This window comes from Orbicella faveolata, unplaced genomic scaffold (genome assembly GCF_042242905.1).
Source record: "Orbicella faveolata isolate gen_17 unplaced genomic scaffold, um_ofav_v1 contig_24, whole genome shotgun sequence".
NCBI classification, from domain to species: Eukaryota; Metazoa; Cnidaria; class Anthozoa; order Scleractinia; family Merulinidae; genus Orbicella; species Orbicella faveolata.
In genome coordinates this window covers 10,143,076-10,167,846 of record NW_028301552.1, presented here as the reverse complement: position 1 = coordinate 10,167,846, position 24,771 = coordinate 10,143,076, and the positions used below count along the sequence as shown (strand labels likewise).

Here is a 24,771-nt window from a genome sequence, read left to right as displayed (position 1 = left end):
CAAGAATTTCAAAAGTCATATTTAAATGTACTATTGAAAATAAGTAATTTTCGTCTGGAAAAATAAAATTAAATGTTCCGATCCAGTTAGTAAGCATTTAGAGAGAGAAGGAAAAGTCACCTGGCCTTTATTAGCTGTTGTTCGTTAAGGCCTAAGCCTTCACAAAGAACGGGTCTGTGCATATGGTTATTGCGGAGAATGAATGGAAACTCGGTAGGATTGAAGTTAAACCCAAAACCTTTCTTTTTCCATACAATGACGAGTAATTATGAGTAACTTCCAGAACAATTGCGTTCTTGAATGGCAATAAAAACTGTTAAACTCCGCCGACCTCGTAAGACGCTGAACAAGTAATGTTTTGAGTTCAATCGTTAAAGTTGCCATGCTCTTTATTGATTATTTGAATGCACGTAAAAAACATCAAAAGTCCGGCGGCCAAAAAAAATAGTAAAATAACTGGCTGAGATAATTTTTTTTCATAATTCGATAATGTAATAAATTATAACAGTTTAATGCGATATTAAAAATAAGAATACCTTCTAGCAATGCTTAAAACGCAGCATAAGTATTGAAGACTGTTTTGCAGCTGCCACTATTGGTTAGTGTTTATGGTGTCCAAGCTTATTTAGCTGCGTCTTGATAGCATTTTTGACTCGCACAAGATTATGTTAAATGCGGGATCGCTTTGTTATGATTGTCCTGAAATTTGATGATACATGTGCAAACCTTGCGAGGTCCGTCAGCAACTGATTTAATGAAGCAAGGAAACAAATTTGTCGTTCAAATTATGTAATCCTTTTCTAAAAGTGTCGCTAATTCAAAAGTTTTACTCGCGCAATAAATCTTTCTTCACCGAGATGCCCAAAATAGCGATTACCCTTTTCCTCAACTCCAAAACGTATCCATCGTGAACAGAGATATATTTTCAAGACATTTTTTAAGGAACCAAGTCGTCGGACATGATACATGAATATACTGTCAACAGGAGGAAATAATTTCCATTGTGAACCTGAATAATTGTGAAATATTGCGTTTTCCTTTTGATCTTTGCATACTTTTATGAATATATACTTTTATGAATATAGGTACTTTTATGAATATATTCAAGAAAGGTGTAAGGATAAGGGAGTTACCCGACTTTATTGTATATCCATCTAACTTTGCCGTAATGAAGCTAGCTATGAAATGTTGCCCTCTACAAACCTCTTCGCTTTTTGTCAAGAAAATTGCTAAGTTCTCAGATATACCCTTTAGCCCAGAGCGCTTAATCGGCATTTTTTTCACGCAAAACTGATAGTTTAAGTACAGGAGTTTCCAAATCTTTATGATGCAGCGCTATCTTTTAGAGCAAATCAACTATTCCGGCGTTCTATAAGTAATGAAGTCTGGTAAGTTCACAGCTTCGTTTTTATTCTCCTTTTAAAGGATGATTTCACTTACGGGGTTGCTGACCAAAAGCTTAACACTAATATGTAGAAACACGCCTTGATCGTCAGTGACCTCGATCACTTGATTGCTGGTAATACAACCACATTCTATTTCCAGGGATCCTCAACAACCTAAAATATTTTACACATATCTAAAACGAGCATTTCACGCTAATATTTGTTTTCTTGGTATTACACGTATGATCTATTATTGACAGTTCGAGATTTCAAACGCCTGTTAGTTCATAAAAGTTGGGGAGAAAATAATTTAATTGTTTTAGTTTGAATCTACTAGTCGTTCAAAATTTTCATCTAAATCTTCTTCCCAGACACTTCGAAACGTAAAGAAGCGTCTGCCATTTTGTTAGCAAGCGCACACTGTTAGACTTCTCACTATCTACTGAGCAATTAGATTATGAGCTCGAGATTTCTATCGCGTGATAGTTAACGAGGGCGCAGCCCGAGTCTATCACGCATAGAAATCGAGAGCAAATAATCTAATTGTTTTAATATAAATCTACTAGTCGTTCAAAACTTTATCTAAATCCTCTTCACAGATACTTCGGAAACGTAAAAAGCAGCCGTCATTTCGCTAACAAGGGCACACTGCTACGCTACTCGCTATCTATCACAGAAAGCAAATGGCTTAGCCAATCAGAGAACGGCATTCGTGATAGAACGCTAGTAGGTTTATACTAAAAAAGAATAGATAGCGAGTAGCGTAGCCAATAAGAGAACAGCATTCGTGACAGAACGCTAGTAGATTTATACTAGCTGATTATTATTAATACTCTTTTTTTTTCTCGTTCACTTGAGTGCTTTTGTTTAATCATTTACAATATCGCTTTACAATACATAAGTAAAATACTTATTTACAATGCAGAACACTCTTGCACGCAAGTTCACGTTTATCAATGCACGGATAAACCAATGATACTTGAGATGACTGATCCAGATGTAATCTGATCCAGATGCTGTAAGTGGGTGATGGGTGATGGGAGAAGAGACCATGGATCCTAATTTTGTACTTAAGAAAGGGCCAGAAAGGTTGGAAAGAAGCTTTTCTTTCTGAAAACCTCGGCCCTCCCAGCCTTACATCTGTGCCTTACAATGTGACCGGGGACCTTTCCCAAGTTCGCCATTATCGCAAGCAATCTTTTACGTTAAAAATCCTAACAAAAGGACAAAAAACATGAGAAAGGTTATCTGGTACTTAGTTCTGAGACAACTTCCAACGTCTGTAAACAGGGGCCTCGTTCTGTTGTCACAAAATGGATTGAAATTTCCCATGAGAGTTTTGCGAGAGTCATTGTTGAACGAACAGAACTTTTGCCTCGCCTCATCCACGCATGTTTTGGCGTTTTCGAAATCTTCACACAGTGGTGAAGGAACTGAAATAAATTTGGAACGAAAAGTTCTCCCGCATTCAGCGGTTTCAACCGCGTAGTTATTATTACAAGATGCAACTGTTTGTAGCAGAGGAGGAAGATCATCCCAAATGATTTGCTTAATAGGAGACTCGCAAAGAAGTTGTGTTCCTTGTACACTTTGCAGAACCACGAGAACCAGTGCCTCCAACAGTATGGGATTGGAAGATGGTCCTATGCAGGATGCAAACTGTGTCTTCAAACAGCTTAGGAATGTCTGAGATTGGTCTCTGGAATAAAACAAAGATATGAACTATTAAGCTACCTACCCACAGACATAATAACATTAGCCCGGCATAAAATGTGAATTTGGATAAAATGCCTTGATCCATATTCTTAATCAAATATGTTTTGGTTCAATACTGACTTCGGTACATTTTTTTTTCTTTGCTTCATGACATTGTGAGATCTTACCATTTATAGGCCAGACCAAAGGAAAATACCACTGAAAGGTGCCAAGAGCAAAACTGAACCAGAACATCAACATTTCGTGTCGTTAGTATACGGCTTTAAGTTGAGAACCTATTGTGCTAGATACGAATTGACTTCAAGAATATAAAGAACCTGTGAAACTTCAAAATTTGCAACATTCTTAGTTCCATAAGTGAAATATTCAAAAAGATATTATCGACTTTCAAAAATTGCAAAGCTTATGGGTGGAAAAAGCTAGTGATATATTGAGTTTATGCATTCTTTTGTAAATAAAAACCTCGCACCACAGAAAAGGCATTCAATACATCGGGTCAAAATTCTTTGCGATACTTCATTGTGTATGCCCTTTCAAGTTCACAAACTGACGCCATTAGAGAAATATTAATTAATATCAATCACTAAAGTTAGATTGGCACTGCTACACATTAGCTTTGATTCTTACCAAGGCAATATCCACGCAAAAAAATGTATCTTAGCGATATGCCAACAAAAATAGAAAGGAAAATGCAGTGGGCCCCATACAATGCTTCTGATGCATCACAAATGAGATTATAGTTATCAGTTTAATATCAATTGATGCCTTCAAAGCTTACCTACAACTAGTTGCCACTTGAGTTGAATAAATGGCTTCAAGGAAAATATTTTCGCAGACGATCGCCCTCTTGTAAAATAAATCATTATCGCACACAAACGTAAACCGTCTCGAGGTGAGAGCTGTAAGTGAACAACAATGAAGGAAACTTGGTACATGTAAGTCTTCCTTCTGTCGGAAAATGGGGAGATAAGGAACCAGAAATTGAGTTTTCGTCCTGGCTATGCCATTGTTACTGTTAAGCTGATAAAATACCTGTTGCCAGTTGCATGTAAATTTTAAAATTGTTCTCGCTTAGAAGGAAAATAGATAAGAACGTCTGATAATTATTATAATTAAGCTAGGGACTATAACTGGGACGAAAGCAAAAATCGGGTCACCATCAAGGGATTTTTTTTTCCACTTTATAGTATTACGTAGTACAATAAACAATTTGGAAATGCATTTACTGTCTGAAATGGAATCTAGAAATAAGAACTGGTTGCAACCCAATACCAAACTTAATTATCTTCGCGGCTCTGAGAGCTACTGTAACCTTAAAAAGAAGACTGATTAATTCCACAGGAGTGGGACGGTGTTATTGGAAGAAAAGCGTTAGGCATCAACATCTTGCCAGCGAAGATCAAGATGTGATATGGTAGCCATCGACACTAAGGGGAATAATTGTTTCAGTATACACATATAACAAACCCGTAGGATAAAATTCCCTTAAAAACATACTCGAAAGACCCACAAAAGCCCATCGAGCGCGAAATGTGTAGAGGTACAAAAAAGTCACAAGAAAGATCAGGTGAAAAACAAAAGAACTCGAAAAGTACCTCTTGTGTTTGGTGCAACTACAAAGTGGTAAACGTAACGGAAACATCTCAGTCTTCAGAAGTTCACGAAATTAACGTTCGTGGAAGTTACTCCCTTGATGGTTAACAACCGCAACTTTTTGTGAATACAAAAGAACTCACCTGGGGTAAATGGTAGGCTGAGCGGATCTATACCATCTGTACAAAATGGGTTATAAAGGTCATCCTCCATGAGATCTCCTATGGCACAGCCACTGTGGACTGCCATTGAGACACACAGTTTGGATCGAGCATAATCTCTGAGAAACACGTAATTCGAAATTCTTAGTAAGTTAACGTTAAAATATGTTCATTGATATTCTGTTTGGTATACATAAAAAGGATATATATGTATCATGTGGCCTTGAGTTAAAAAAAAAAAAAATCTTCATCTGATCAGTAAGGGATGTTCCTTTGTGTTCAGCGAATGGCTAAGCCAAATACCAGGACCAGTTCAATTTCGTTTTGCACCCAGAATACATCACCGTGAGGTATGTTCTATTCGTTAGGAAATACAGGTACAAGACCCATCAGTTTCATGATCCCCTCACAGCAACGTTCAAGGAGTTCTAAAACAAACCTTTAAACCATAAAGAATGATTTATTCCGGTTATTTTCTGATATACTTACACGCAAAGTTGCTTGTCGAGCCTATTAAGGATCAGTCGGAGTCGAAAGTCGTCCCAGCACCGGACAGCGGTTTGAAACATAGTTTCGTTACAATTGAGGGCGCCAACTAGGAGTGAGTTTACAGAGATTCCATCAGCGGTAAGAGTTCCGCAGTGATACAACACTGTTTGCACCAATCGACGGACTTCATCTTTAAATGGAGAAAGTGATGTACCCGTAAGACAGGTCTCCATGGTTGATGACAAGCAAAATTCCAGTTTACTATACTTCTGTCTGGATTATAAAGAGATTATAAAAGTAATCAGAAATAAGTATAATCACCTGATAAGCACCGTTATCTTCCAAAAATAAATGTGAGTGGGCTTATTGAATTCTATATATTGTCCAAGTTCAAATATCAGCACGCATAATTTGCCAAATGCAGACAAGGGGTAAAACGTTACTTGTTAGAGGCGAGATTTGACAGGTAACATATTGTCTCAAAGCCGCTTGCCTTCGAAGGCTGCAAAATGAGCTCAGAGTACAATTGCTGAAAGCAAAGTTCGGATCCAATAAACTTAATATTAAAATTACCGGCAGGTTACACTGTTTTCCTCTGCTAACGTTGTTATCATTTCCCGTTGACATTTATATGCTGATGAAGCAAAGGTTTGAGTGCTGCAACGCCCAATCAAAACAGTCGGTTCTGTCAAAAGAGGTCCACAAAAAAGAAATTATATTTAAAAGGTATTCAGCAATTTGTAGCCCTAGAATAGACATAATAAGTGTCAAAATACAGGCCGCAAAAATCTGGCAAACGACATTCACGTCAATTATCTTGGACAGTGGTTTGAAGTTATTGACGCTATTGTTACCAGTTACTGTTACAATTACCATTACTGTTGTTGTTTTCTTACTTGTTTGTTTGCTTTTTTCGCCTAATTTGTTCTTGTGTTGCCCCAAAGCTGATAGGTGCATTTTAAATGAAAGGCTTAGTACAGCTCTAATAAGTCTAAAGCATTAAAGATATTAAATAAATTTAGCATTACTCGAGCTGTTCAGCGGTGGATCTGTATTGTAGGTACAGAAGGGGTTAAACAAATCCCTGTTGATGTACTGTCCTATTGCACAACCAGTTTTGGCCTCCTCTGTCACGCATTCCTTTGCAACAGCATAGTCCCTGTGAAGATGTAAATGGAACAGAAGGAAACAACTTCTTAACAGAATTAATCTGAAAATATTTTCAAGTGATGCATGACCAATTGAAACTTCAATATGATACAATGTTGTGGGGTTGTGTAGTCATAGGGAAACAGGTAGGAAACCAGGAAGATAGCTAGGTAAGTGAGTGGGTAGATGGGTGATAGGTAGGTAGGTAGGTAGGTAGGTAGGTAGGTAGGTAGGTAGGTAGGTAGGTAAGTGGATAGGCAGGTAGGAACGCAATCAGGCAGGTTGTTTGTTTTTTTTTTGTTGTTGTTATTTTTATTTGGTTAGTTAGTTGGTTGATTGGTTGGGGGTCTGTTGGGTTGGTTTGTTAGCTAGCTGGTAGGTAAGTAAGTATGCTTAGGAAAAAGTGCTTACGATTGATCCACGCTCGATAACATGTAGCGGGTTGGGAGTAATCCTAATCCTTCCTGAATGGGATGCTAATTCCAAGGCACCGACCATTATAACTAGTGTAGGCCACCGCATTTCCCATAATACGAACTGAACTTTGGCCTTTGTGTCCGTAATCTTTAGATGATTCTACGTTTTACCTGCAAAGTAGAGGATCTGTCTTGTCCTGGTCGAATCGGAGGCGAAAATCATTCCAGCATTCCACAGTTTTTGTAAAAACTTCTCCCTTACATTGAATCGTGTTGAGCAAGAACTGGTTTATCACAGAGGGGTCCACCTTGAGATCACCACAGTGGTAAAATAACATCTCTATTAACGACCTGACAGCAGGGACAAAGCCAGACAGGAGACCAGTCAAGCAAGATGTCAAATGCTCGGTTAAGCATGAAGTTTGATGCTGGTATTCAATACTGTGGAACAAAATGATTGAACAGATTCATAAATAGTAAATATTGGATTAAAAGTTTATTGATCTTTTCTTTCTTAATGATTGTTAAAATTAATTCAATTCCTTATCGTTGATAAATTTATAAGCCTACTAGTTTCTGGAGGCCTCCTCGTCTTTCGTTTGTTTATTAGTTAAGTACTGTGTATTATTTATCATATTAGTTATCATTTTAATTTTAGTTTTGCATCAGTGTTTTTTTTTATATTAGTCAAAAGTACATGTATATATAATGGTAATAGGACTGAGTGGAGTCCAGTTCGGTCTGTAATCATACGAGTGATTAACAAAATCGGACGACCGCGAAGCGGGAGTCCGATTTGTTAATCACGAGTATGATTACAGACTCAATTGGACAACACGATGTCCTGTTACCAATTAATCAAAACTATGACAAAATTCGAGAAACGAACAAACCATCGATTGATCACTGAACGATTAAACGTCGTTATGAATGCTGAAAAACACAGCAGTTTACTCAACAAAGTGTACCGCAACAGCGCGCAAAATGACGCGTACTGTCCAATTACAAGCATGGCGCGTACACTGTCCAATTAATGCTCAAATCGGGCTGCTGATAACCAGTCACGTTCGCGAATTTTGTTATAGTTTTGATAATAAAAGTAATAAGGTAATAAATAGATGGCCAGATAAATGCAAGGACGAATGAATGAATGAACGAATGAATGAATGAACGAACGAACGAATGAAGTGGCTTTTATTGTAGTTTAATGTGTTCTAAAAAACGAGTCGACATATTAAATTATAATAATTCTTTTATTGAAAGTTGCTTGACACTAGCAGTATCTACTCAAAATGCTTTTCGAAATCCGGTTTAAGGTAAGGGGGAAAAAGGTGACTGTTGGATCTGATCATTATACGTGAACAAAAGGTGCACCAAAAATAGTAAAAAAAAGTGGTCTGGATAATAGCAGGCAAGTAACTATTTTTAAGAAATGGACAGAAACTTTAAGTTTAAAACAAGACATGTTTCGATCGTTCAACGATCATCTTCAGTTGTGAACTCTTGTAAACGAATTCACAACTGAAGATGATCGTTGAACGATCGAAACATGTCTTGTTTTAAACTTAAAGTTGTTGTCCATTTCTTAAAAAAAAATCCTTAGCAATTTGATGAATCAATGATCAGAATCGATTTTTCGCCAAGCTATTGTTATAATTCAACAATTCAGATCAATCTTAGAAAGAAATGATGAGAAGAAGAAATTGTTCTCGTACTGATGGTCTAGTCAGGCTTCCAGCTTGTACTGTGCGAAGTAGGTGGGAACATTGAGCTGAGGAGAATTTATAGAATGATACAAGGAATTAAAGAGTTAGCCACCTGCAGTTAGTGTTGGGTTTGTGTTTGAGATCGGCCATCATCTTCCTCTGGCATTTCTGTCCGCCTGATATGAAATGTGTCATGTTACAGCCTCCAACCATTGGATCGGCCACACAGCCTGACAGCGCTATTGATAACAAGAGATTAAAGGAGCTCAGTCACTGTATTTTGAGTTATTTTGGCCACATACAAAATTACCTTTAAATGGTAGGAAACCTGAAAATAACAGTTTAATAAGATAGAAAAACATCATAGAGATAATGATAAACCATACAGGAACAAGGATGGCTAAGGATGGAGAAGATTAACACGGATTACAAACGAAGAATTTGAAAAATAATGATGATATTTTAACGGGAAGCTTTCTCACCCGTAGGTGATCTACAGAAAGGTCCCGATCCAAAATAACATTAAATTATTAAAAAATAAATACACTAATTTAAAAAATATATTAAAAATACAAAAGTAAATTATAGACTAATAGATTTAAAAAAATTACTTTTAAACTGACATATGGTGTCAGAGTTCTTCAAGTCACTGTCCAAGGCATTCCAGTCTTTAAAGGCATGATAACAAGTTCTCTGTTTACCCCAGTTCCGTTTTACTGTTGGAAGTCTAAGATGATCTTTGGAGCGAGTGTTATATCTATGGACATCGCTATTTCTAGATAAAATTGAGGCTAAACTTGTCAATATGCGCAAACCGTGACTGAGCCCCTTTAACACCAAAGGGCTAATCAATAAATTAAAAGCATTTCTTTTTAACTATGGTGCATAGGGAAAATTCATTATCACTCAAATTCGTTTGTGATCATTTCCGTGATAGCTAAGTTCTAACCTTTCTTTGCAAAAAAATCTTTTGGGTGACTTGCCTGGATTCATAGAAACGAAATATTGGTAACCGGTATGAAATTGCTTCAAATTACTTCAAAGAATGCCAAAAAGTAGAAGTGTCTTGAACATATGTTTTGAAGTCATAAAAGTTTTGTTCTTTCTCACGATCTCGAGAACGTGACTTTTTCTTACACTCACTTCCACTATAATTTTCGGGTAATTTTCAATGTTGAGCACTTCTCAAAACTCTCTAAAACGGTTTTTGAAACGTTGTCCTCTCATGCTTGATAATGCAGATAATTTTACCCCAAAGTCTCATTTACGTCGATTCACCCTTTCAAATTTAACGATTAAAGGAGCAACGTCACGTTTGCGCGCCTTGAATATGTTTAGCGTAATCCGCCGTTTGTAATCCGTGTCAATCTTCTCCATCCTTGACCATCCTTGTTCCTTTATGGTTTATAAACAGTTATTGGATGAGTTTTATGTGATATCCGGAGTAATCAAGGTCGAGGTAAGTGTTATCAGCCTGAGCCTTCGGCTTCGGCTGATAACACTAACCGAGACCTTGATTATTTCGGACATCACAAAAACTGAATGTAATATTTGTTTTATTATACATTGCTTTAAAGAAAATAACGACAAACGCATTATCGCACCAAACACAGTTTATTTTCGACAAGCCATGTTCTTAATTCGAGTCTGTGAACTTGACATTGGTCTTAGAATTGCGTGCGCAACCTATGGGTTATTCACTAATCTTCTAGCAGATTAGTGAATAATCTGTAGGTTGCACTGTTTCCCAGAATTATTATTGTATTGCATTATTGTTATTATTATTAACCGCGCGGCCATGGGCCGAGCGCGGTTCATGTTTTACCCTTGGTTTATTTATTTTTATTTTTTTTTTGTCGGAGACCAGACGCAGATCTCCACTCGGCCAACTTTGAATTACGCAATCTGTAATGTTTACTCGCCAAACCTTGTTTCTTCAGGGTCAACAGAAATCTCAGATTACAAAATCACGCCGAACCTACATGTTGCAAAAAACTCTCTTCAAAACCCTGACATCGAAGCGATATATCACTTTAGCGTTAGTAGCTACCACACATCGGCAGAAGGTAAATCTATTCCTTAACAATCCAGCTTTATCGTGCTAAAATTTCAGCGAAATCGAACAAAACCAGAATTAATTAGAATTTTTTTTGTGACTTCACTCCCCAGACTTGACCTAACAAAGGGAGCAACGGTCGTCCATAGCAACCGAAAAACACGAACATAACAAAGCCGACGTTTCGGTCAAAAAACTCCAGAATTATCGCCTGAGAGCTTAAACTTGAATGGGAACATCTTTTTCGAACTTTTTTCAACTCATTTAGACGAAAGAATGGCCTCGGCGGGCTTCAAAAATGACCAAGAGAAAAAACAGAACAAGACAGCAGAACAAACCGATAATATTTCACCGCGTGGCTTTCGGCACGAAAACGAAAAAACAGCTTACTTCTGGATAAATTCAGCCTTAGAAGCCAGCAACTGGTCCCATATTACATTTCGCCGCGGCGACCGCCATTACGGTGGCTTGCATACTAAATTAGCTAACTTAACAAAATTCTCCCGAGGGGGGGATATGACAAATTTGGTGAGAATCAAAAGTAACGCCAATTTTCTGTCACGTTTTCAATCTGTGGTCACTGGAGTGACCAAAATCGATACATCTGTCGGGATAGGGTTTTTTTTTTATATGACTTGTGTGACTACTTTGCTAGCCCTTTACTCGTGGAAAACACCAATTAAATTTAATCATGACTTTTAAGAAAGAAAGCTGTTGTTACTAGTGTTATTATTGTGTCGTTCATATCGTTCATGCCCATACATATCCCGAAGAAAGTTCTTGATTAAGACCATTACGTCATCGGAGATTTGTCAACGGCTACCACTGATGGTGCAATAATACAGTTTGTGTTGATCAAGTGATGTGATGTCTACAGTAAGAAAAGAATCATCAATGACTGCTTTGGAATGTGCACTACGTTCCGACGGTAGTGCTAAGCGAACCGTTTCATTTTTAAAGCGCGGTTATAAGATCTAACAGATCTTCTTGTTATTATTATTATTATTATTATTATTATTATTATTATTATTGTTATTATTATTATTTTATTAATTTACAAACAATATACATAGGAAAAACTAAACAAAATAAATAGAGGAAAATAGCAATATTACAGCTGAATACTTACTTACAGTACAATATGATAGTTAAGACTACTTACATCGTTCGGTTTACATAGCGAAACAATACAGTTTGGAAAATGTCCAGTTGTTTGTTTTGTTTTAAAGTTTCGAACAAAAGTCAGCTCTACTAACGCTGCACTTGCTATATATGTGCAGTATAAGCATTATATTACTGACCAAAACAAAACAAAACAACAACAACAAAAAAAACATGAACACTATTTGATAACGTTAGTTGCTGTTTCATTTTATTTGTCCACCACTAGCAGTTTTAAAAGGTCTTATTATTATCTCTTTGGTGTTTTCTATCTTAGTAAACTACTATTTTCGGGTTTCCTTTAATTTAAAGGTAATTTTGCACATGGCCAAAAAACTTTTTAAGCCGACGAAAAATTTGCGCTATACTAAATTGTGCTAATCACTGTTTATCGCATTTGTCCGTGATGCATGCAAAACAGAGAACAATAGCGCCGTCGATGACAATACAATGTATTTGTTAGCTTTAGCGTGCAGTTAACATTTATTTGAATATTTTAGCATACTCTTGTAATCGTGAATTTGTAACGCCGCTTTTTCTTCGGTTCAAGCGCCTCCTTTACTGATAAATTGAAAGTTGGTCCAGTGTGTATCAATAAGACTTTGGACCCATTACTAACGCACGCATTACTAACGTTTCAGAAAAACCTAGGATTTTTATCAAAGCGCTAAAAATTAAACAATTGCCAGAAAATAACAATGGCATGACCTTAAGAAAAAGTCTCGTTCTTGATGAGATCACGAAAACGAAAACCAATAAAACTTTCTCGGTTTCAAACTCCATAACTTTAATACACATTTTGGTATTATTTGAAGCAACGTCGTTAAATAAATGTTTAAATGTCGGTCCCTTTACTGTATTATGATGGAAAGAGTATTAAGAGAAGACTCTTAAAAAGCTGATTGTAAGTGCTTAGTATGGTCGAGGAAAAAAAAGAAACGCGAGACACCTCAATATTCGAAGATGTCCTCTCGTACCATTGGGTACCATGATTGGTTCGGTCTCAAATGTAAGTAAAATATCTAAGATATACAATATGGACATCATCTCACTCCGATTCCTATACGTACTAGACCAAGAGCAGTTCTTTACACTATTTCTATTAAATTTCTTTTTTCTTGGATTCTTACGACTTTCCGTGATAAAAAGCAATAAACAACAGATTGTTACCCAGCTGAAACAACCATCCGACATAACATATACAGTTTAATGATCAGAAATATGCTTTAAATATTCTCGAAAAATTGTCTTGTTATCGCAGTAAATTATGCCAAGTACAGCAGTGAGCTACCAGCATTACGGTGGTGAGAATCAATCAAGCATATTACGAAGTTCTTACTGTCGGAGACAATTTATGCGCTGAACATGAAATAACATCCCAGCAATTACGTTATCAAAGCAGCCCGAGTTGAAACGTTAAGTTTATGCTTCTCAAGCAGGTGTCCAGGTGCCTATTTTGATCACGTTTTTAGAGCAAATTAAAATTGTTTGTCTCGTTACAAATTCTAAACCCGTCAGGGTCACGATATTGATGGATCAGAGGAACATGCAACTTTGTTGACAAATAGCGAAATATGCCGCACTGCTCAGCAGAAGATCATGCTCAACTCAAATGAACTCTTGAATTAATGCAGATGACGAAAACATCACCGTGAGATTCAAACGTTTAATTTGTTTGTTTGCTTGTTCTTGTTGCCTTGTTTATGCGAAATCGTTGATCTGGCCTGGGTCAACGACACCAAACAACTGACTAAAACCAAATTAATTTATCGACGAGAAACTGTAATAGGAATGTCTACAATGTACCTGGGTTCTCCGCACAACCGAGATATATTGTGCCGCAGGACTTACCTGCTAAACAAGCTGCAAATAAACATGTCCATTGCACAACTGACATCCTTTTCAATATCTTAGTGTAGGTCAGCGATAAAACATCTTCTCGCTAATTTGATCGATCCCATTAGGCCCGATTGATCACTATACTTAGCCACCATGAGACATTGAGACAGCAAACATCACCGCCATATTTACTACGCCATGGATCGCTAGAGATAAATTATATGAAAATGCAAAGTAGATCTCTAGGGACTCCTGCTGAACAATGCATTGATACTAACTCATGTAAATGTTAAAGGACTGTCAATATTTTCTTTCGCCAGTTCAATGCGGACCAGAAAGTAATCACTCTTTAAAGTTAAAGTGTCGTGAAGTTGCTTAGTATAACGATTTTCAAATAAATTTCCAGGCTTATTCGATAAAAGTGACTCAGATAATTATAATGTGGTGGAAGTAATAGATAGAGATACTTAGACTCAATACGCTACAGTTCGCTACGCCGGTGTTACTGATTATTTATCTGCGTTCTATAGAAACAAACGAAAAAAAAAATACAGCATTTTCAGATAAAGTTAAGATAATTTATCTTATATAACTACGATTGAAGCAAAATATTTCCCTTGAGTTAGAGATTTAGTTTCCAATTTTCTGTCTTGAAAATAAGAGCAGAGACATTTACTGTTATTCAATATTTTATTTCGAGTTTGGCTCATTTTGTTATGGCAACTGGCACAATGATTTACGGTTTAGTTTCTTCCAGTGTGCTGGGCATAGGCTGCATTAATGCGCTGAATGAAACCATAACCACCCACAGACTTCGTCATAATAACATCACGCAAAAGTGACTCAACCTACAAATTATCAAACAGGATAACAACACGAAATACGAATTATGTTCGAAATATTATTGAGGGAGTAAATATCTTTTCAATTTGCTTTATTGGTTTTATCAAACATTTGGAAATTGAAGACACAAAACGTAGCTGATTGATAAAACCCGATATAAAATCTAAACACTGTACGTTTCTCAATTCCTTTTTGCCCTTAGGGAATTTCATTATTCAAGCCTATGTTCAGCATGACAGATCTCACTGGCTTGCAAACCCATGTTTATAGTTACCTCAGTGAATTTCCATTGGTTCAATCACCGCTTAATACAGTATTTGCATAAATTTAGTAGGGTACTGATCAACAACATTGGGATCAACTTCTGCACCGTTTTTGTTCTAGCTCCAAGATTCTATTCCAAGACACTGACTTAGAATACGTAACTTGGTCAATTCCTTTCTCGATTTCGAATGTTTAACAACATCAAGGACTGTGGAATGTTTTTTGCTTGCGTGATATTTGTAGCAGGTAAGCCACTTATAGACGGTGCAGGGGTGTGAATTTTACCACGGAGCAATGCTTCCAATGTCTTGTTTTGTGTGTCCTTGTCCTCAAGGCTATTTCGAAGAAAGTGCCAAATTTCAGACTACGCGGCATTTACTTAGCGATTGATGTATAACACAATACCGGCACTGGGTTTGCATGATCGAGTTCTGTGCCAGTTGTAACAGTGGCTTATTTTCTTTACGTGGAAACTTTGCATATTTACAGACTTGCCCGAAAGCTCAAAGTTACGTGATGTTCAAAAAAGTTCTAAACATCTACGCTACTTGTACGTGTTTTAATGAACCGAAAAACTGCGTGACTTAATCATTTCTTTTGGTGGACTGGATCAAAGTTTCTGACAATTGCAAGAGGTCAGTTCCAAAGGTTAGTCTAGTATTACAGGTTTAAGTTTCTCGCACGTAAGAACTCGAATCGAGTGATTTCTTGCTCGCGAGTGAGAACAAACATCGGATGCCACTGAAAAAATCAGACTTTTGCCGCACAACCACAGGTGGCCCAAGCTCTCAATGTTATCCTTTTGTTTTTGTTTTTTGTTTTTTTCACTTTTATGCGAACGTTCAGCGTAACGTGACATACGGCATATACTATTACATAACGACCGAATTTGACCACGCGAAACGTGACTCTGGCCTTAAAGCATATGGAGGTGTTGTGTTACAACGGTTTGAATTTAATAAGGTTTGTATGGGAATGCAACGGCTTTGCTTGAAAAGTCAATTATTCTTATATTTTGTGAATAAAGTCTACTTACCTTGTTTCTGTGTTGTATTCTTTGTTGTTTGCCAGCTCCCCAGGTCGATCTAACGCGATTTCGGCGAGTTATCGTTCTGTGGGTTTCACTCACAGAACGATAACTCGCCGAAATCGCGTTAGATCGACCTGGGGAGCTGGCAAACAACAAAGAATACAACACAGAAACAAGGTAAGTAGACTTTATTCACAAAATATAAGAATAATTGACTTTTCAAGCAAAGCCGTTGCATTCCCATACAAACCTTATTAAATTCAAACCGTTGTAACACAACACCTCCATATGCTTTAAGGCCAGAGTCACGTTTCGCGTGGTCAAATTCGGTCGTTATGTAATAGTATATGCCATTTGTCACGTTACGCTAAACGTTCGCATAAAAGTGAAAAAAAAAAAAAGGATAACAGTGAGAGCTTGGGCAGCCTATGGTTAAAGGGAAGGTTTCACTGTTCGGCCTATGTCTGTGTTCTTTATTCGCCTGTGCATGCTTTTTGTCACTGGCCCAGTTTTTTATTTGACATGAACCAATCGTACTAAGTTATCTAATTTCGCATGAAAATAGCGGCATAATCATCAATCGTGGGATAAATCGTACGGGTCAAAACTAATATCAACGGTCGAAAGCGTCGGGAAAATCCACTGAAATCTTCTGAAAATTTTGGTCATCCGTCATTCTGCGACGACAAACTATAGCAATTGATTACTGAACTACATCTGAGTGGGACTTTAAAGCAATAACATTGATAAGAAGCGAACAAAAGCATTTTTATATAGAGACATGCGCCGAACCGTCAGTCTTGATCACGTGAATTAAAACATTTTGCGCGTGAGTGCTAATTATTTAATGGGGAAGCCAACTCGAAGCTACGCGAGTTTTGCTTACTCTCAGTCGCAAAACAGTATGGAACCCTTTAGAAGTGAAAATAATCTCTTTTTCTTAAAACCTGAATACATCTCATGGGTTTTCCAGCCCTGTTGCTTGGCTAGACAGCGCAATCATTGTTCATACAGATCGTGGAAAACAATATTTACTTGGCCCGTAACCGTTCACTGACCGTTAAAAATTACATCACCCTGACGAGACACTCGCAACGAGAAGTGGTGAAGCTCGTGACAATTTGTTTCATGTCACGTGCTAAGAATCACTGCTTGGAATTCAACTTTTCAACGGCGTTTTAACCACTCTACTGATTTTGATAGGAGTAACAGCAGCAAGGACCTGAGCGTAGAGCGGGAATGGAAAACAGTTCGAAACGATCTGACTTAATCACATGTAAGAAAATTAAAGTTGGCATGAAAGTAGGCGTCGTAAAGGCTTGTCGACGATAAATCATGAGGAAGAATTTACTAGCATGAAATTTACAAGGACCTCGGGCTTACAAGGGTTGAGGGGTAGATACTACCACTCTTAGAAGAATCTTATGAATTTTAAAAAGATAATTTAATCAGTGATGCTAAACTTTTCAATACATTGTAGGAGTTGTCTAGTATCTCACCAAAGAATTGATGCGACAGTTTTATGTGACAATTTTTTCTCGCCATTCGACAGCATTTTACGTCCAGTTCGAGCCAAATTTCGTCTTCAAGTTTTTGACATAATTCGTTGGATATTTCCTGGATGTTTTTTTTTTTTTTAGGTCTAGAGATTTTGAGCAGCGTTATATAATTTGTAATCTTTAAATTCCATAATCATTCCATCAATTTGCGTTATTTTTTGACCTGAGAAAATAGTGAAGACAAGATGATGGATTCAAGATAGCAGACTTAATGACAGCAAAATTTAATGACTCCATGCCGAGGAAAATACCTCATTGTGTAGAGAAGGTCGAGGGCCATCCATTCAACGCAAAACAATGTTAATTTCTTTTTATAACAAAACCCAAGGAAGGTTTTCCATTGCCCCCCCTCCCCAGTAATACTAGGTTTGGGGGAATGCGTTTCTGCAGACAACAGGGTCGGGGTTCTTCAAAGCCCGATTAAGTTAACCCAGGATTAGCAAGAATTTTGATTTTTGTAACCTTTTGGTGGGGCTTTCTGTTTATAATGTTTGTCCTGCAGTTTTGAGCTTGACTAAGCTCAAACTACACAAAACGTAAGGAACAAAAACATTTTTGCACAAGAAAAATTAATACCTCGGTTAACTTTTAATCCTGGGTTAGGACGATGGAATCATTAGGGTTATTCTTTCATCTCAATTACTAACAAGTACTTCATGACGTATATTTATCCTAGTTGTAGTTGGACAAGTGAGAGGCCAAGATGTTGGGAACTGCAACCTGACTTTTTTCACGACTGGAGGACAGCAGTGCCAAAGAACAATGATGCTCAACTTGAAGAACGACTCCAGTTTAAACTGCAGGTTTGATTTTTTTTTCCCGGATGTATTTCATTTCTTCAGTAAGCTGTTCATGCAGTGTTTATTTCGACTAGAGTTTGGAGAAGGGTGTGTGAAAAGTGTGACGGAGTAGCGCTGTTGTATACAGACTATTGCAGCAGTAATAATAATTTGTGAAGGTGTGACACTTTTAAAGATTCTAAGTTAAAATAAAGAAGTAACAAGTGCTCTCCATTTTGTTGGGTAAATCCCTATTTACGTGTATGGCGCTGCATTTAGCTATCATCGCTTTATTAACCCTAATCCAGACCGGCGAGGTGCTTTCGAGGCCCTCGATGTATTTTCGAGGCACTCGATGTATTTTCGGGATAGTTGCCTGCCATTATTAAAATAATTAACGTTTATTATTCTTGGGGGCAACGAGATTTGTCGCCTTGTCCTTCAATTTATTTCAGTGGACCAATTTGGTATGACATCATATCGTATATATTGTATATATCTTGAGTATAATTTCCAGAGATGAATTCAAGAATTGGACATAGACTCTGATTGGTCGAAACGTTCTGTTCCTGCCGACTTATTCGCCGCGCTAGGCGGTGAACATAACATTTCTAAAGCTTGTTACTAAACTGCACCACCTATTCCATCTAGCTACTCAAGTAAACGTGACGGATAGTCGTTAAATTTTCATTTATTCGAGAGATATTTTTCCAAGTCCGGGATATTGGAATCAAGCATGGAGAATTTCTAAAATGATCACCTTCGCTATTGGACCAGATATGTTAAAAAAAAAAAAAACCGAAAAAAAACAAAGCATCTATAAGGGCTTTAAAATATATTGAAAATATATCTAGAGAAGACATTGTATCCTTGGATATTCTTACAAATTACATTGCCTATATATATTTTTTTTCTACTCACATAGTTATCTTGTTGACTTCTACGTTTGTCTTTATTAATCCTTTACTTTTAGGGAAACGTTATAGGGACGGCCTCGTGTTTTCCTTTTTAAGATGTTCGTTTTAATTTTTTGTTACTTATATCTTCAGTAAATATGTGTCTTGAAACTGCCTTAAAAAAAATAAATAATGAAGAAACAAATAAATACCTAACTAACCAACTAAAAAAATAAATAAATATATAAATAAAAAATATATATATATGTCGCGATATTGTTCAGAAATTTGATGTTCCCGTGAGAGCCATAAGTTGACAGGCATGAAGTACAAATTTATAATATTCCTCTTCTTAAGGAAAATTTTAGTCACTTTCTTGCAGTAACTTGAACAGTTTTAGTTATGATTCTTAATATTCTCGAGATAATTCGGTGATTTTCTGACGTTTTGTAAAAACTACGGAATTCAAGATACTGGATCTGAGATAGCGGACCTTTGGAAGGAATGGTGTATTTTGCACATCATATAACGTCATCATTCTACATTACGAAATATTTCTGTACGTGTTATAAATCCTTCAAATTTGGTATCTTCAAAATTCGAAATAAACCAATAGCCCCTTGGTTTAAAAGAACAAGATATATCTATTTTCTTTTCTTTTGTTTTTCTCCAGCGATGAATACCCAAGACAGTCTTCCTGCTTGAACAGTCATATTGGGTCTTGTTTGCAAGGCACTCCATATAGTGCATTTCAAAGCGAAATAATAAAGCTACCTAAATTGCTGCTATATCACTGCGGATCGTTGGGTTATGAACCATCAAGCATCAATTCAGTTGTTCTTAAGTTAGTGGGATGTAACGGGAAGGATCTGAATGGCATGGTCACCTGCTGGCATGATTTTCGATCCACGTTTGTCGCAAACAGGAGTGATCCCTCGTTATGCAGGTAAGCGGTTTAACGAAGACATTCCATGTTGCTGAGCGTCTGTTCAGTAAAAGATGACAGATGACGTCAAAATGTAGTAAGAACAGAAAAGGGGCACATGAGCCGATGGTCGAGTGTGTCACTGATGTTCTAACCACATTTTGACGTCCCCTGTGGTATACTGGGAAGCCTAAGCAACGACGACGGCGACGCCGAGTCAAAAATGAATTTATATCTTACCAGCGAAATTCAGAATTGTCGAGATCTGTCCAGTACGCAAATGACTTTAAAAATGTGCAATTGCAGAGTTCAATTCCGAATGGAAATACGAAAAATTAGCTGTCGTCATTTGTGTTCCCCAGACTACAGAGAACATGGTCATTTCACATTCTTGTTTTGGAGGGGACGCCAAAGAAATGTACAAAGATTTATAACGCACGCGCGCAGCTATTGTTTTGCTCGTTAAACCTTTTGTTTAAGATGCAGCAGTAAAGAATCACCTATTAAATTTCTAAAGCACCAATTAATTACATTCCCCTGGCTTTATGCTATTATCAGTATATGGTTCTTAGGTTTAACAGATTTTTGATCTCCAATAATATGAACTCACCAAACTGTGGGCGTATCCATTTACCTCTCCGTCGAGAGGGTGCACTCGAGTATGAAAGCTCCGCAAATTTTCCAACACCAATTAAATTTCAAACCCCAAAAAGATCTGCCCAAATATCCCAAACTGTAGACCTTGGTTATCCCTACCTCATGGGGATTTGCCTACTCATGATTATCTAATTTACCTCGGATAAGCGCTATGATTTTCTCAGGAACGAAGTAGCGAGACGAGAAACCTAGCTGTGCGAGTCAAGCATCGCGCCACAGTTGTTTTGTTCTGTTTGTTTGCTTGTTTGCTTTTTCTTTTTAATCACAGGAAGTTTGCTGAAGGGAAACAAAACTGTACCAACATTGCTAGAAAATCATGTTCAGGTATTTGCGAGGACATCACCAAAGATGCGTACAATCCCTTCTGTGACAGTGACACCGATCCCGCTGATACATCTGACTTGTCTGGTAGGATTACATTTGTAAAATGTTTTACTCAATTATCACGTCCTGGGGCTTGTTTGTTGAAGTTTCCGAAAAGTCTTCGCACCCGGAAAGCTATAGCAAAATCTCAGACCTTATGATTATAGACCTGTTTCAGTCGCATACTCTTAATTTGAACAGAGGTTCCCTTCATACAAGAGGTTTCAGGCGTATACAGTTCTCTGTTTTTAGATCGAAAGTCCCGAAAACTTTTCGCACCCGGAAAGCCATAGCAAATCTCAAACATTCTGATTACCGAGATGTTTTATTTACATATTCTTAATATGGACTGACGTTTCTTTCATACAAGAAGTTTCAGACGCATACACTTCTCCATTTTTAGCTATAGATGAGCGAAAAATGGTTCTACGGGCCCGAAAAGTTTCCGGGGCTTTCGAGAAACAGACCCCTGGCCTCAAACAGTTTTAAATGACTTATATCCGACATCTGTTTTTTTCATTTTATTATCGTCACCATAACGCTACGTTATTTCACATAAAATGTCTATAGGACATGCATAGTATGAGACATACTTTACTCTGTAATCAGTTGCTGTCCTCAAACAGCTTTATTAAATGACTTATCCTCGTCAATCTATTTATCTCTTTGTTTACCATGAAGTTTTTTGACGTTGTAACATTAATGATACGGGACATCTTTTTTTTTTACTCTATTATTACGTACGGGCTTCAAACAGCTTTAAAGGTCTTACATTGTTTAAACGCCATTTTTCCCTTTCACTATTACATCATTGGAGATAAAAAGTCAAAAGAATATACATCTATTGGATTAGAGAGTATGAATGTTTCAATTTAATTGCATGCAGATGTAAATAACATCAGCAATATAGCAGAATTGTTAATCCCATCTTACATATCGTAAGTAAAGACGTTCAATGTACCAAATATACATAGAACTAGAGAATAAGGTGGTTCCATTTCTCCTTAGAAGTTGGGATACCGACGAGGCAATACTTCATGCTTCTCACTCTGCTTATGATTTATTTGCCTTCATTTCATACTGTTTTATGTTTAGATTGTATTTTTGCTCTTGGCTGTTCCAACAAGTTTATTTACGAGAATGCGGTTAAGTGTGACAAATCCAGCTTTGAAGCTTTTGCCGATAGCTCAGAGACGAACTGCAGGTATGAGGCTCTAGAGACATAGTAATCCGGGGGTGGGGTATGTCTTTTTAAGAGGGATTGATTTGAGTTGGAGTGAGAGGGGGCTGAATAGAGAGGGGGCTTATACTGTAAAGCTAAAAAAAGCTGTAACTTTATCCATAAATGTAAATTGCGAGGAAAGAAAGTATGTTATGTTGTTTTATACTTCCTATAGAACGAGAAATAGCAGGGAGTTGCGTAAATTTCATAACACAAGCCAGTAGGAAGACGTTGAATTAAATGTCACGAATGTAAATGTGATGGGTAAATAACCCTAATACATGTATGTAAAAGATTAAAACATAGTTTTCCCTAAGGTGTTTGGGAGGAGGATCTAAATGAGAAAGGCAGAGTGTTATGTTAATTAAGCTTCTTACAGAATGCACATGGCAATTGTCTGCGAATTATCCACTGAATATGTTTGAAATTACTAATTCAAGTCGCTTTTTCACAGAGTTGTGCTACAGAACAACAAAGATTGCTTAAGAGATAACTTGGTAAGTCAATGTCCCGCTATGCAAAAGAAACAAGACATTTTCGAGGATGTGGTGAAGACGCTTCGAGCAACCATGATGAGTGAGCAGTTTTTCTGTGAAAAAGTAACGCTGGACACGTCTTCGCTCGACGAACTTGTCACAACTGCTAACTGCAAGCCGGAGTTTTTTACAGATGTCGAGACTAATTGTGCTGAACCCTTCAGAAATATATACCTTAATGCGGCGGAGAAGAAATCCGTAGACGTCTGCAAGTGAGTATGCATGGATAACCTCTGATTACGATCTTAGAAGTATCACCTTAGGCAGAAATAACACCCACTGGCGTACCACACTCATTGTGTGTGCACATGTATAACGTTGAAAATGAACAGCCAAAACCCATTGCGAGATAAGGTAGAAAGTGCGATAAAAGTCTTTGTCTTTGTGCTTAGTTTCAAATCTTCACTGGGAAGAAAATTGTACATTCGCTTTGATTAACCAAATCCGTGGCACTGCTCGCGTTTTGCTGGAAACAGTTTCACTAAAGACTGCAAGAGTAAGCAGTTACAAAACGGTATTCCAGCAATCAACCAAGATCACGAAAAATGGCCCTTTGGGTCATCGTCACGTGGTTAAAGGATTTTAGTTAACACTGACTGTGAAATAACTCGTGACATACCTTTTGTTTCAGTGCCTTCGCGGAGGCCAAGAGATGTCTTAAGAAAGCGCATAACGACACCTGTAATTTCGCTTTAAGCACCCGACAGGCCGCCATGTTTGACGAGGACAATCCATTTTGTGCAAGTGGAAAAGATCCGCAACAGAGTGCAGCGAGCTGGGTACAAGTAATAACACTACCACTGCTTATTTCCAGCTTGGCAGGGCTCTTTGCCGGTTTTCCTTGAGAACAGCACTTACTTCAGCCAATTAGCTAAAAGGACAGTTACAAAATTCAACTGATGCAACTACAATTTAGTTTACTCTCTTTGCTCTCCATGGCTCACTTTTACAACTTCCTGGCTTCTCAACCGTGCCACATATGGTCAACGGAGGCTTCCTGTGTGAGCCCCAGATTCTTTGGCACTCAACCTGCACCTATAACAAACGTTTTTTCTTGTTAGCAGCTGTTATTGTTTTTGGGCTAGGGGCATTGTTTCTGTTGTTTGTTCTATTGTCCTCTCAAAGGGTATCAAGCCATTCATGTGAGACCTTGCGAGAGCTGCTACCCCACCTTTTTTCACTAGTCATCAGTATAGTTTTGATTGTTTTATTTTGAAGCCTGTAAGAGCAATATTTCTTGTAAGAGTTCTTACCATTGTACAATTTCACAATTATGTCATTCTCAACTGCCTCTTGGTTATACTCCAGAAGATGCAATTGTCAAATACTTCGAGTGATTTACATTCAGGGTCGTTTGTTTGCATGGTTGCTTATTTTTTCGTTTGGTTCAGTGTCTGTTTTTTTTGTTTTTATTTCTTTGCTGTTGTTGTCATTGCCCAGTTTTCTTGCTCTTTTGAGAAGAATGTCATATCTGCTAGAAGGTGGGTGGGTACAGCCGGAAAGATTCGGGAGTGTCAAAATAAACTATAACACTTACGACCCGTTTGCTTTACTTTATTTAAGAAGTTTAAAACATTTCCTGCATGTCCAGTGTTTCTAGAAACGCAAGTGAAAGTTTGCATTGGAAGAACGGGAAAACATCGAGCAACAAGAACCGTGGGCCAATGTTTTCACAGCTTTTCCGAGCTCTCCCAAACTTTCATGAGCATTTCTTTAACTTGTCATAAATACGAAAATGCTAGAAATGTTTTATAGTTCCTTTAGAAAAGACTGCTTCAGAGAGAAAAAACTCATGCTGGTTCTGTTTTCGTAGTCTGAGTCAAAGAAAGACAGAAATTTGGCCTTTTGCGACGCTTTCGTAAAGAGCACAGACGTTGAGTTACATTATCTGATGAGCAACTCAAATGAACGGAAGGGCTATCCTTGATGTTTCTTTCTGTGGAAGGTTGAACATTTTATCGCACTGCGCAGTGACCTGTATAACAACACTTACCAGAGTATTCTATTATGCAGTTGCCATGAGGTT

General features: G+C 37.5%; 2 protein-coding genes across 2 annotated transcripts; one reads left to right on the top strand and one right to left on the bottom strand.

The window, feature by feature from the left end:
* Positions 1-1,389: 1,389 nt before the first annotated feature.
* Positions 1,390-13,873, bottom strand: LOC110060934 (uncharacterized). Its single transcript, XM_089291677.1, has 9 exons — positions 13,684-13,873; positions 8,728-8,854; positions 7,081-7,350; positions 6,373-6,503; positions 5,918-6,029; positions 5,345-5,617; positions 4,838-4,974; positions 3,880-4,000; positions 1,390-3,084 (listed from the first exon to the last, which is right to left on the bottom strand). Exons 1-9 carry the CDS (start codon positions 13,727-13,729, stop codon positions 2,586-2,588), a joined length of 1,716 nt encoding a protein of 571 aa, XP_089147803.1. The 5' UTR covers positions 13,730-13,873; the 3' UTR covers positions 1,390-2,585.
* A 966-nt stretch (positions 13,874-14,839) lies between these two features.
* LOC110060913 (uncharacterized) lies at positions 14,840-24,286 on the top strand. Its single transcript, XM_089291684.1, has 7 exons — positions 14,840-15,024; positions 18,044-18,170; positions 19,716-19,988; positions 20,893-21,032; positions 22,083-22,191; positions 22,664-22,957; positions 23,377-24,286. The coding sequence occupies exons 1-7, from the start codon at positions 14,967-14,969 to the stop codon at positions 23,588-23,590; spliced, it is 1,215 nt and encodes a 404-aa protein (XP_089147810.1). The 5' UTR covers positions 14,840-14,966; the 3' UTR covers positions 23,591-24,286.
* Positions 24,287-24,771: the final 485 nt, after the last annotated feature.